The 14576-nt window shown below is 33.5% G+C and overlaps 1 protein-coding gene across 25 annotated transcripts in view; it reads left to right on the top strand.

Annotated features, from left to right (window-relative positions):
- Nucleotides 1-14576, top strand: part of ERC2 (ELKS/RAB6-interacting/CAST family member 2) — a 522744-nt gene that overhangs the window by 444078 nt on the left and 64090 nt on the right. Inside the window, exon 22 of one of the 25 annotated variants that reach the window (XM_080605883.1) lies at nucleotides 7321-7436. The exons of the other annotated variants lie outside the window; for them this stretch is intronic. Coding sequence (XP_080462009.1) covers nucleotides 7321-7368 — 48 coding nt within the window. The 3' untranslated portion in view covers nucleotides 7369-7436. Of the gene's footprint in view, nucleotides 1-7320; nucleotides 7437-14576 lie in introns of those variants that run through there. 25 annotated transcript variants of the gene reach the window in all.

Here is a 14576-nt window from a genome sequence, read left to right as displayed (position 1 = left end):
TTTTGGTATTTCTGAGCTATGTAATCTAGAAGATTCTATTTTTTATCATTTGCTTTGTCAGTTTTTATCACTTCAAGATTCTAATATTTTTTGGCCCATACCTGCATATGGATACATTTTTTAAAACATGTTTTTGCTTCCATCTTTAATTTTTTGGTATGTCATATGATGTCACATACCAACATATATGATGGTATGTGATGAGCTGAAAAATTAGGCAAGAACATTCAGAGCAAAATAGTTACAGTATGCTGGGAGGTAAAGTTCAGGAGAAAGTAGATATGGAAAATAAATATCTGGATCTTGGAATGAGTTATGGCATCCATTTAGGATGACTGGAAACTAGTGATGAAACTAATTATAGCATATATTTTGCAGAAAATAAATAAATAAATCACAAGACAGGTGAGAAATTTGTAACAAGGAAGACAAACATCAAAAAATTGTGGTGGATTCTCTGTTATTCTGAATCTTTAGCTTAAGATGCTGTGTGTGTTCCAGATAAACCAAAAATTCTGGATCTGTTGAAGGTATCATTTGAGGATTCATTACGGACAATGTCATAGAGGGACTTTGGCTTTTTCAGTTTTTTTCTCCTGGCTTTATCCATGATGGAAGCTATACAAAGCAAAGGATCTGGAAATGTGTTAAGAATTTCACATAAAGTAAGGAAGATTTAACTTTCTCACCACTTGTACATTGGTGTCCTCCAAAATCAAGGCTTTCCTGTGGAAGCTCATGCACAAATACTTACTCAGTATTTATTTTTGATACCCCTTTTCATACTGCTTTTTTTTTTCTTTCTTTAAATGCTTTTATTCAGAGTAAGCACGCGATCTGTAAAGATTTGGAAACACTGCATTTAAATAATTGCTTTGGTCCCTTCTTGAAGATATAAACCTAAGAAAACAGACCATGTGTGTGATATAGGAGAAAAAGCAAAGGAGTCAGAAAAAAAATAGTTGCTCAGCTGCAGCTCAATAATGGGAGATAAATAAAGCAATGTCTCAGATACCATCTTCACAAAAGGAAAGGAAGGAGAAGCCCAACACCAATGTTTTGATCTGATCTCAGATACCTGGCATATAAGTGAAGCTGTATGCACTGGCATTGCAGTGGGGAAAGTGAATTGCAGCCTTCTTTTCTCCAAGCAGGCCTCTTTACCAATTTTGTGGCATAATTTCTATCTCAGAGTTAAAAAATAGTTGAATACATTTGTAGTCACTAGGTGATTACTTTGCCTAATGAAAGAGCTTTCATGCTGTAATACTTCATTTGGTCTTTACTAGTGCTAAAGAGGCAATTATCACTCTTACTATTTTCCAGCTTGACAGCCAAGGGGGTCTAAAATGCTTTTTCTGTCTGATAATGTGCTTAACTAGCTTTCAATGGAGTTGCATATCATGGTTCACTGCCCCTTTCAGTTTTTTCAGGACCCAAAGTGACTGGCTTAGTGACTAGCAGTAATGTATCAGTGCAGATCAGCAGCAGATAATTTAGTCTGATCTTGTTTGATTTTATGGGTCTCCTAAAAACTTTGTTTCCACATACCTAACAGCTTAACAGACAGGCATATGATTTCAAGCTGCTAAACTTCAAGGACTTTTTAGAAGGGGCAGGAATGCATGGTAGGGGAAAAAAGGGTGGAATTAATGCTGAGAAAGAATTTGACTCTGGTTTATACTCTGTTGCCTTTCATTTTTAGACGTCTCCACTGAACAGTACATTTCTGTGTCTTTGTAGCACAAAAAATGGATTGACTAAATTTTAATAAATAAAATGTTTTCAGATGTATACAGTTCTCATGTTCGTTGAAGAGGAAAAGAGAAAGTTCTTTACAATTCTAAACATAACTTAATATCTACAGTTATGGAATTCTTTAAGTTATTATTATTTACAAGTAACTTTTGTAGAAATAAAGATGCACCTTTGAAGTATTTAAATAATACAGAATTTTAGTTGGACAAGGTATCCTGGATTTTGTTGGGGTTTCAGACTCTATTCTGACCTTAAAATGTAAATGAATAGATTAAAATGAATAATTACCTTTGAAATAGGAAAAAAAACAAAACAATTTTTGTCATTTCACTTTATGCATTGAGGTTAAAAAAAAAATAAAGCACAAATATCTTATGCCTATATAAAAAATGGAATTCTGATGTAAAAAGTAATGGACTAAAGGGAAAATGTATGCTAGTAAGGTGGTCCTCCATTCACTGTCATCTTTGCGAACCAACAATTTTATGTGAGGCATTAATTTAATAAGGTAGCATTTTCACAGCATTCCCATAGAAGGTAAATACAGTATCTTAACAAAACAATAGTCATTTGCAAGATCTTAGGGAAGATGAACCTGTTTGCATTGTTATGAATGGTTCTTGCCCTAAAAAATTCAGGCAATAAACTTGCTGAGTTCAACATACATTGCAGACAACCATTTTGTCAGCAAATAAATATGATTTTAAAATACTTATATTTTACTTTTATCCAAAACTGACAAAGACTTTTATATTTCAAATGGCTGTGACTGCTGTCATTTATTCTACTTACTTGTTTTTTCTCCTGTTATAGTAAGCATTCACATTCAATAAACTAACTAATAGCAGGTGACCTTTATTTTAATTTTAGACAGGATTAACCTGAATCAAATTATTGGTGGAATGCGTGCAGAAGAAAACAAAATACTCTAGCAGAGATCTATCTGGTATTAACTAGGAATCTCAGGGTCTCACTTTTATATGCCTAAGAGCTTTATAGATTTATGGAGTGTAGGTAGGATTGTTTCCTTTTGTTTATTTATTTATTTTACAGTTAGACATGGTATTACTGGTATAAGCAGGCATTTCCTATATGCAGAATAGGAATTACTGCTAATATAGTTAATAGAAGAAAAAAACTAAAGGGAAATGCTTTAAGGGCTCTTATGGTACACCGTAGTATTAAACGCATGGCAGCCCATAGACTCAAAATCTTACAGTTTGTGTGTGATGTCACTTGTCAATTATTTGCCTGTGGTAGCAATACTGATAGTGATATCACACCTATGAAAACTGGAATTCATCCAGCTAGGTTTGAAGGTGTGATCTCCAATCCATCAATATCAGTTGATATTCAACCATTACCATCACTTCAAATTATAAAAGCAAGCTTTACCTTCACTGAAACATGAGTGTTCGAGAAGCCCATTCTTTTTAGTTTATGTTCTACGTTCCTCTGAGAGGCCTTTAATTGCAACTTTAATCATAGTTAGTATCTGGTGTTAATTAATGTTAGTAACCTACACTCTTCTAATAAATTTAAAGTTCACAAAATAACTTGTAAGTAGGAAATATTTCTATTTTGAGAAGCTGAACTATAGATATGCTACAACCTGTTCACAAATTATTTTGTACTTATTTATATTGACCTGTTTTGTGACAAATTACAATCCTAGCTTCATTTTGAATTATTTACATATCCTATTTACTAGTTTCTGGATAGGCTTATTTGTATAACGTATTACGATTTGCATTGTGATTTGAGAACTGAAGCAGTTGGTAGGCTAAGGAAAGATATTTTATAAGCTGTGAATAAAGTCTACAGAACAGCCAGACTGAATGTATATTCAGTGAATGCACAGATACAGTAATATTTTAAAAACATTTAAGTGTAAAATATATTTATCAGTTTTATTTAATTATTAAAATAACTTTAAATATATTTAATCAGATCTAAGTAGCAGCATTCCCTCTGGCAGTAAAATAGCTTTAAAAATTTTTAAACTTTTTTTTCCTTCTATTAAATATAATGTGTATACAAGAATATTTTATTCCCATCATGCTAGAGATTTTTGGTGGTCCTTAGAAGAACCCCCCTGAATTATATCAATATATGAACATTTATATCAACATATCAAATATATAGCAATAGTAATAGATCAATATGTCAGTATATCAATATCATATCAATGTCAAAAATTATAACCATACTATTTTTGACAGAAATAACTTTTTCAGTAATAAATTAACTTCCTCTGATGTTTGCTTTTCTTTTCTAATACTTTTTTTTTCAGCTGTCTTGAATAATTATCAACAAAGAACTTGTGCATCTTTTTATTTTATAATTCCAGCACTTCAAAATTCTCTTTCTGGCTCTGATAACAAAGTGAAACAAATTAAATAGGTTATTACAATGAAACAGTAATATAGATTTATCTATCTGCATTATATATTCCCTATTTACAGACCTGCATAGTATCCTTTCTCATTTTAAAGATTGTCTGACCTTTCATTTAGTTGATAATTTTATGAAATGATTTGGGACGCTTGCCAAGCAAGGTATCTGTCTCAAGACTTTGCACAAATGCTTCCATGTGCTAGCAGAAAAGGCAGAGGATAGAGGTTAAAAAAATAAACAGTGTGGAGTGGAAATGTCTTTGAAAAGGTTTACTGTTTCCTTTACTTGAAGAGGTGTTCTGCATTTTAGCAGTTGGATAGCACTTTTTGTGGATGTACTTTTTGTTGTCCAAATAAATGTTTGTTCAAATTTGTTTAATTTATTGGCTTTTAGAAGAATCCCACCTTGTGTTAGACCATTAGGTTTTAGCAACTAGGATTTCCTCTGCATTATCAGGTCTGGGACTAATGACTTAAATTTTCAATTTGGGACTGCTTCTCTTGTGCTAGGTCCAGAGCTACAGCTGAGAGGTTGTCTCTCCCGTTTCTTCTGTGTCATCTGCCATCGCAGAGGGGATTTTCCCAAAAAGTTGATTTGAGGGCAGTAATGGAATCCAGAGACTCATGAAGATCCTTGAGACCGGAGGAAAAGTGTTTGAGAATAAATCTCAATAGGGAAAAAAAAAAAAAAAAAAGGTAAAGCAGCTGCAGGAGTAAGGTAGAGCTGTGCAGACAGGTGAGAAATAATGGTTGGTGGTTCAGGAGACAAGGAGGAAGGCTAGGACTGCTAACTTGTGAAAGAGTGGGTTTGGAGGGCACAGTGCAGGTCTGAGTAAAGGGATGAGAATGATTGAATACAGAAGCTGGAGGGGAAATTGGAGCTGGCTGAGGAAAATCCCTAGAGGTAGTAACTGAGGAGAGTCCAGAATTCTGAAGGTGTGGAAACTTTTATGTTTTGCTTGTTCAAACTTGTAAGCTGGTAATATTGCTATACCATAAAAGTTTTATGCGTGTGTGCTATTCACATATTAAGGAGATTGTACACAAATAGACAAATTTTTGGAAAGCCATTGTGTAAATTTAAAAAAATAATAATTGTCGATGCATGTGTATGCTTTAATCATGTTAAGCAGTTAGCATTAAACTAGGTGACAGAAAGAAGGATCAGCTTCTCTATACCTTTTTAATCAGTGAAGTATTTGGTAGTTTCTTGCTCCCAGGAGATTTGCAGTGACAAAACCTGTAATGTGATTTCAGTATTTTATCTTCAGTATGTATAACTGCATACATATCAATCATCTTGTCATTTTTTAATAATTATTTTGTAACAAGTTCCACTATTCTGATAAAATAGAATTCCCTTGAGTGGGCTACATAGCCCAACAGCTACTACAGGGCCTAAATATGTCAACATTGGCAGGTAGTTCTGTGATTATTACTTTTTTTTTTTTTTTTTGGTCATCTACAAGATAAAAGCTTGAACTCAAAAAAGGTAAAGTAAAATAAGCTTATAGAGACAACTGCATGCTTTTAAGAGAAAAAAGTAACAAAGAATATATCAAAAATGAGGATGATGTGCTTAATTAAACTTCCATATGATAGTTTTCTGTTTAGGATTTCTGTGTAGGACCTCATAAAGGTCCACGTACCTCTATGAGAATGTAAGTTATATAGAATAATTTAATGTTGGAACAGAGTATTGTTAGAATATTTGACTTGTTTTGTACAGTTTTTTGAGCCAATACAACTATTTAATTGACCTAATTCAGGAATTTAGACATAAATATAAGCATTTATTTTCCAAGAAGGCAAATTCTTTTCATCAGCAGTGTGTACAAAATAATAGCTGTCAGACTCCCGTGGTTGGTTTTTTATTTGACAGGGTCTAGTTAGTAAAGTAGAATTTAGAGTAAAGTTGAAATTGCATGAAATTCAAGCATTTCATTTTGTGAGCATGGTACTCAAGTGAAGTCAGAAATCTATAGTAACTGGGAAATATAGCTTGGGTTTCTGGAAAGGTGGTTCTGAAAACTGATGCTGATGTATTTACACTTGATTTGGGAAATTTTCTGTCAACTTTTTGTGTTTTTTATTTTTTTTCATGTCACTAGTGCAGCATTACATACTAAAAAGTATATATTTATAATACATTGCAACTTACTTTATAACAAATCTTGGAAGTATGTGTAGTTCTGTTCTCTATGTAGAACCCCCCTTTTAGGAAGATTATTAATGGAAGTCACATTCCCAAGATTGTTGTACCAACAGAGAAAATCTTAAATTGTTTTTCTCTTCAAATTACTGTTGACACAGGCTATGGAGCACCTACTATTAAGATGAGGTTGTACTCTTAATCTGAATGATGATGTAAATCTTTCTAGATTTTCATTTGTTAAAGGCTGCAGTTATTCTTGCCATTATATTTCTTTGCAAAGTTCTACACACAGATACAATGCTTCATAAGTGATAACTGACAGTTCACTGTGTCTGCTACAACCTAGAAATATTCTTAAGGGCATTCAACAAGTGCGATAACATCATTAACGCTGAGTTTGGATTTTCTAGAAAGAAGAACATAAAGTTATGTTTAGGTATTTAAACATAAAGGTATGTTTAAATAAATAACACTTTTAGTGGAAGAATGATGAATAATCTAATACCACCTAAAAAAGCTTCAAAGTCAGTCTGTCAGGTTCTTTCTGGCAATGAAGTTCTTGCATTATCTTTTTAATGTTGAAATCAGTTCAAGTCAGTGAAATTTTTTTAATGAACTTTGGGGCACATCTTCAAAGAAACCTGCTGTTGAACCTGCGGAAAGGCCAATGCCTTTGAACTGTGGAAAAGAAGTTTATCCTAGATTAGCTTGATCTTTTAGTTTACTCTGCCATCAAATCTAGTAACAAAGCTTTAAGGATAACCCTAAACTGCTGCAGTGACAACCTTAAATTGATGCGTTGCTATGGATAAATTCATTACTTCCCTCTAGTATTGGCATTCTACATTTGGAAGGATGGCAAAGATGTTTATTTTGTACTGCGAAAGTGAATATTTTGGGTCTCATGGAGCACTATGTTTTCCTTAGTTTTGTTACTACCTTATAAATTGAAAATTTAACTTGATTTTTGTTTTCATTCTCTCTCAAATATTTCAATGTATTTCCATCCAGTTCAGTCTTTCATCACCCGAATGTGGAACAACGTGTCTTCAAATGTGAAAGAAATAATAAAATCTGGAACAAATTATGAAGTGATGGAGAAGAGAAACACATAACTGTATGGAAACAAACATTAATGCATAGGCTCTGATGCACATAAGTCTGTTTTGAAGGACACTTCATTTTTAGTTTGATCTTCTGCTTTCAAATTTTACTGTAATATGATATAACATTTGCTTTGGTGAGTACTTGAGGAACCTTTGGTGTGAACAGTATTCTTTTTTATAGAAATTCCTTTGGATTTCAGATTTTGTACTCTTTCCAGGTTACAATAAGAAAAACATGGAAGAGATTTTTAATAGAAAAACAACATTCAGTGGTTTGCAGCTGGCAATCACAATGTCTATACTACTTCTTTTATTTTGTAAAGCATAACAGGTCAATTCAGTATCAGAGCTGAATGTGTTCTTTCTCTGGTCAAAGTGAAAATACAGGACTACCAAAAAAATGAAGAGACCACTAGTTTTTTCCTTTCAGTCATTCCATTAAATGTATTTTTAATAGCCATTTCCTTTTGTGGAATCAAGTAGAACAAGAATGGTTATCACTCACCTAGCCAAAGAAAATATGCCTCATGTCTAGAAATATTGACTTCTGTAACTGTCATTATTTGATGCCCACTTTGACTATACATTAATATTCAATAACACTATGTTAAAAGTGCAGTAAAACAGAGAAAATCTCTAGATCTTCTAGTAAAACTATCAAGTTTATACGTGATATAAACTATCTTCACAATCAGATAAAAAATGTATTTATAAAACTGGATTTTTGAAGAGGAAAGTGTAGAAGAAAAGAATATAAAATGTGGCTGAAAGAATTGAGAGTAATTGAAAATTGAAATTGTATGGTCGTCCAGCATTTAACAATTAAATGATGCTGTATTTTTCAGTATTCCATTTTATTTTGAGATGCAATCCTTGCCCTGTCAAAGTTAATGGGAATTTGACCACTGAATTAAGTAGCACTGTTTTATCCTTCATCTATGAGAAGTATTTTCTGCTCCTTCTTCTTCTTCTTTTTCAAATTTTTCATGCTATATACTGTATAGTTGAAATCAAGTACCACACAAAAAGTTAGCTGATCTAATAGGCTGATTCCAGCAGAGCAGACGTTTTGAATCTGGACTTTCTTAGTTACTGAGGGTATAGGATTTTGAATGCTTTTATCCTTTTATTGGTGAATGCACTAAAGTGCATGCAGACAGAGAATGTTAAAGCGGCAGTCAGATAAACTTGTTAAAGCAGTGGGAGCTTTTCCTTTCTTTCTACGTGACTTTATCATCACAGTGGAGTTAAAAGGCAATTAGCCCTTCAGCTCTTTTCTGGCCAGTTTATTGGCAATTTACACACAACTGTTGAATAGACAGTGCCATATTAAAAATTCCAATGAATCTGGCCTGGGGATAACAGACTCTAAATTTTAGGTTAATGTAGGTTTCCTTAAGAGGAACTATTGCCAAAAAGCTCAAGTACAATTATCTAAATACAGTACCTATGCTGCATGCACTCATAGTTGATGGAAAATTGTAGTAGTCTTGCTGCATGCTGTGTTACATTTCCAGGGAAATATTTTTATAAAGAGTGTTTGATGAAAAAGTTTATTCCATTGGTAATAACAGGCTACCCACTGTGTTACTTAAGGCAATGACTGTAGTGAGTAGAACTAGACATTTTCATCATAATAACAACAATTATACTTGATTTGCATTTCTGTAATTTTCATATGAGGTCATTAAAACACTTTACAAATGTGGATTGCTTATTTCTTTCAGTACGTGAGAAAGTGGGAGAGAGATTATTATGTCAAAGTTTTGACCTAAATTAGTCCAAACTTTGAATTCCATTTTTCCTAAAGAATTGTAAAGGTATTTTTTTTTCTCATTTCAGATTCAATAGTAAATCAAACACCTATTTTGTAGTACTTACAGCCCAAATTGTTGAGATTCTAATTGTTGACTGGTTCTAATTTAATCATTTTTCATCACCAAGAAGAATGAAGTAAAGACACAAAACACATAAGCTCACTACTGGAAAATATATTGGAGTTTTAATGGTATTTCAGTTTTAATCTGCTCTTGCCAAAGGGAAAAAAAAAATTTTTGATAGACTTGAGTATGGTTATTATTCGGGCCTTAATGATGCATACATTGCTTCTACAAAGAAACACATTTAATTAAGTTTTGTAGCTGATTTTAATTTACTGATGATAGAACAGAAAATGAGAAATGCATTGAGGTCTGTGTGATTGAAAACCAGATGGTATAAACAAAGAGTAGAACTGATATTTTTAACCTGCCCATATGCATTGCTTAAACTCCTCCAAGTTGTGTCACCTCACTGTGAAATCAATAAAAAGGCTCCTTATAAGTACAGCTGAGCTTTGGATCAGATCCATTTCAAAACAGGGAGAAAAGCTGGTAGGTTTAAAAAATCAAAAGCCCTGTTTTCATTATTTGTAGATTCCTTAGCCACTCCAGAGAGGGCACTCAGATTTTGTTCAGAGAAAAATTGGTGAACTTACGCTCCAATGTGATTTAATAAACAAAATAAAAGGCTTCCATTAACTCAGGTATACAAGCTAGCAGCTTTTTCATTCAATGTACTACACTATAATTGGAAGCGATCACCAGTAACCACAGTTTTATTTTAAATGGTATTTAAAATAGTACTTCACCTGTGACTGATAAGAGCTCAGACTTTGCTTCTGATCCTGATGAGTCGTCATTAAACTTGTCTGTAACTTTTGTCTGGGAGTCCACCAAATTTAGGTTGAAAGTCAACAGAATGGCTTCATTAAATGGGCATTACAATGTGAATCAAATTCCGGAAGTTGGGAAGTTACAGATTTAAAGTAGCTGGTATCATTTTCATCTTGTTGCACTTTTGGGCACATTTTACAGTGTTCTTCACTTACACAGCCAATTACTACATTTTCTGTAACACCTCATGGCTGTTCAGAGCTTACTATCTTTTGTATTAAATATATTAATGATTTGCATAGTAAATTTGACAATTGACTGTGGAGAGACAAGCGCTAATGTTATTGGTCAACTTAGCTGTATCCATTAACTTGCAGCGGTTTTCTTATGTGCTAACAAATTGTGTAGACCCAGATACAGATATTGTGCATACCTCTGGTGTTTTTTGTGTGTTTTTTTTTTTTTCTTCCATTTCAGTTGTGACCTGTCTCCACTGTACAGAACATTTGCAGTACCTTAAAACAATGAAAATACTGCTGCTATTGTAGTAAGTCATCAGGGACAAAAACAGTGCTGAAGCACTGAGAGTGGTTCTGAGTTTTAGGTAGTAGTACTAGTACTCTGCGCTAGGCAAAAGTCACTTTTTAACATCTAAAAAATGAGGAAAATTGGATGTATGATCTTATTTTATAGAGATGTGTCAAAGATAACTTGTTGAAATCTATACAACTATTTTAAAAATGGAAAGGAATATAAAAAACTAAGAACTTTACACAAGTAAGCCAAATGCTTTAGAGCAAATGACCAAGACATCTGAGACAAGCAAAGGCTTTTGAAACTGTGCCCAATGTCTGTGCACCATCTTTTCCTACACAGATAATAATGTTCTTTTATATCACAGAGATGCAGAAAGCAGTTTGTTAGTGTTCTAGAGATATCTAGATGTGGTGATGAGCAGCACAGAGAAGCCCAGGAAGCAATTAGTAAATGTAGTTTCAGGTAGATGGTTAGAAAGGCAACATTTTAAAAACATTGGCATTATTGAAAGGCAGCTTCACTCTGTAAGAAGCCTTTAGCCTGTGAACAGAATGACACTGAGATCCTAGAGTGAAATATAATGTGTGATCATTAGAAATAACCATAAATTTATAGACACCGGGGGCAGAATTAAGGTTGCAAGGACAGCTATAAAGCTGGGATTTTCAACCATCTAAAGGGCTATTTATGTTGCAAACTCAGACTTTTAAATGTAAATGGTATAGAATTTGTTACAAATAATGACCTGAGTTTGTGGAAACAAAAGCTTTTAAATACACTTGGAACAGAATTGCAATTGCTCATATATTCAAAATGTGAATTTAACTAAAAGCTAATTTTAATTTGTTTCAGCTGATGTCCAGGACACTGTTGTTTGTGGATAAATTATTCCAGCTTTCTAAGGGAAAAACATCAAACAAATCCTATCTTACAAGTTAGACCTCTTTTTGTTATTTTCTAGAGTGCAGAAAATACAGCAGATAACTGCAGCTTTTATTTCCAACCTGACCTTCCATGTTCTGAAACTAATTTGCCATACTGCTTCTCAAAGTCTGCTCAAGGACTTCCTTTAGCAGAATAATGTGGTTCTTATTAAGTACATCCTATAAGACCCAGGAGGATTGCATGCAAAGGAAATAAGACAGAGACACAAATGAATTTCCATCCTCCAGTCAGATATATGATATTGATGACCAGGATGTATATGAAGGATATTGTAAGGAAGACAAAGAAAAAGAATTAAAGCAAATGTTTGACAAATTGCCTGTCTTCATATGCAAAGATGACAAGTGGTCTATACAACTAACTAGAAGAGATGTAGGCATCAAGCCAAATAGTTATATAGTCAACAAGTCTCTTTGAATCACATGCTTATATGTAACCTCTATTTTAAATAAGGCCTCACTTTAAATGACATCATCACAAATGACTAAAAGCCATGAGGTTTTACATGAAAAACGATAGTTTCTCTTTACTCCAAATGTTGTTTTTCACTGGTATTAATTTTATATTTTTACCAGAATACCAAAATATTCTGTTAAAGTGGAACTTCTTTAGTAGATTATTTGTCAATTTTTAATAAAATGCACCAAATATAAATAATTGTGAAAATAGCAACTTTCATTCAAAATCTGCTTCTTCCTCTAGTTAAAGTCTTTCAAAGTAACAAAACATTTTCACATTAGGATAACTTGATAGAAAAATGCATTGAAGTAACTCAAATGTAGTACAACCCCTGTAACTTCTTATGTTTTGATTCTAGTGTGTCTTGCCCAATGTAGCTAAATATAGATTTCAAAGGTTTTACTGTGCACTTGGCTGATGAGAAAGACCTACACTGTACATGTGACACAGTACAAGTGTAAACAAGTGAATGGAGTCGGGAACTATCACTTTTTTGTTTTATTCTTCAAAAACATGGAGAATTTGGAGAATCAAGATTCTAGTATGATTTTCCTCTTAATCTGTTATAAACCATGAAATCTGATATTTTCACCATGACTAATCCATGAAATTTGTCAACTTTGTCCATGACTTACACAAGCTCTATTTATAAAGAGAACTTGTTTGAGTCCTAAGGCATGGAATATTATTTCCCAGCATGCTTTTAGTGTCTTTTTACTAATAAGTGTAAACAAAATGTGCACATTGATTACATTATTTCAAGATCAGGAAGTAAAACATGAGGAACATGCAAGAGTATATTTCCCATAGCAATGTATATGAGTCTTAAGACATTAAGAAGAAACTAACCTATCATATCAGAGTTGGTAAGGATGGTTGTGATCATAAAGTTTACCTAAAATAATTGGATAACTTGTTTGTAGATCAAAAACATATGTCATACTTGTATGTCTTAATGTTGTAGGCTTTAGAATTAATTCCTGTCAGCATAAAACAGACCAGACAAAAATAGATTCGCATCAATTCTTTGTAATTGGGATGGGGGTGGGGAGGGGGAATGGCTTGAATGACAGTGAGGATAATTCTATTTTGTAATTGAGGGAGAGGAAACGGCTATACAACAGCCACACACTGAAGTGCAGTTTACTATATATGGGAAAGAATAAGGATACTTTATGTAAATGTAATAATATGCAAGTAATACCTTCAAAAGGAAAGGAAAAAATTCTCTTGTGTACAGAGTTAGTCTCCTCCAGCTGTTGTCTCTCAGTTTGTGGGGGAAAGACTTCTGGGGAAAGGCCAAAACACAGATATTCACAAAGCATCCAATTTTTAGTTCAGCATAATGTCTTAATCATCTTTTACAGAGCTGCTCTGCTCTGTACCAAACATGCTATAAATGTGCAATACATCCATACACGTAAATAAGTCACACTCCCTGTGGTGATGAAAACAAGATGACTACATATTTCAATAACTATATAATACTGCAGGTAATAGCAAAACAGCATTGTCCTGTTGTTTTTCAGTTGAACAGGGGACTAGAGCTACAATTTCTGAATGCTGTGGCTATCTCTACATCATTTCAAATTCCTCATTATACAGTTTTATGGAAGATCTCCAGAAATCATACATATTAACAGCACAGATGGCCAACTTGTGACATGATCCATAGATTGAAGCTAGCAAGAACTTTACCTGGTCTGTAATCTGGTCTCTTTCCAGAATAAATGATCATAAATCTATTCACATGTCCATTGAATTATCGAAATACAGACATCATCCGTCATGTTCCTTCACTCAGTCATGTGATGGGAAATGCCTGTTTTGTGATCACATAGGTGAACTTCTGGTCATGTGCTGAGGAAAGGCTCAGGAAATAATCTTCAGGTGCCTCCTGCAGGTGTCACGATGTTCTTATTTGGTTGCTCAGGTCATGGAATGGGAAGTCTATGCTTTTGCGCTTCTTGTTGGCCTGCCTCCTTAATCATAATAGCTTATGTTCTCAAAGGTGTCACAAACTCTTAAACTAATTTCTGAATGAAAAGAGTCAACTGGATAAATAATGAGATTTAACCAAATTTCTGTGAGTTTCCAGAAAAAATAAAACCATCCCTTATGAAGAAGTGAATTCAAAACAGCTACTTATCATCATACATATTGCAATTAATCTGAGTATCAAATAGAATTAGCAGTTGGGGAGGTTAAAAAAAGGCGGGGGGGGAGGGGGGAAGGAGAGATCTGGGAACTAGTGTGAGTGGAAAATAGATGCTTAGAAGAAACCTGATTTCATAAAATTCCATTAAATTTAGAAACTAAAATGATCTATTAATCCTTTATTTTCATTAAGTGCACCTTATCTTGGTATCTCAGTGTCTCTTTACAAATGCAACTGGGCCCTTCAGAACCTTAAAGTTTCTCTAATAGTACTGCCATATTACAGAACTTATGAATAACCAGTAGGGTTACACTACTGGGGTTACACTTAGTAGGGTTACGACATATCATTAACAGATCAATCAGTAGCAATTACTGAACAGTAACAGTACTGTTCAATAGTACAGTT

The sequence above is a fragment of the Anser brachyrhynchus genome (assembly GCF_964034855.1).
Source record: "Anser brachyrhynchus genome assembly, chromosome: 10".
Classification (NCBI taxonomy): Eukaryota; Metazoa; Chordata; class Aves; order Anseriformes; family Anatidae; genus Anser; species Anser brachyrhynchus.
Note: the sequence above shows the minus strand (reverse complement) of the source record. Positions and strands in the feature narration are given on the sequence as shown.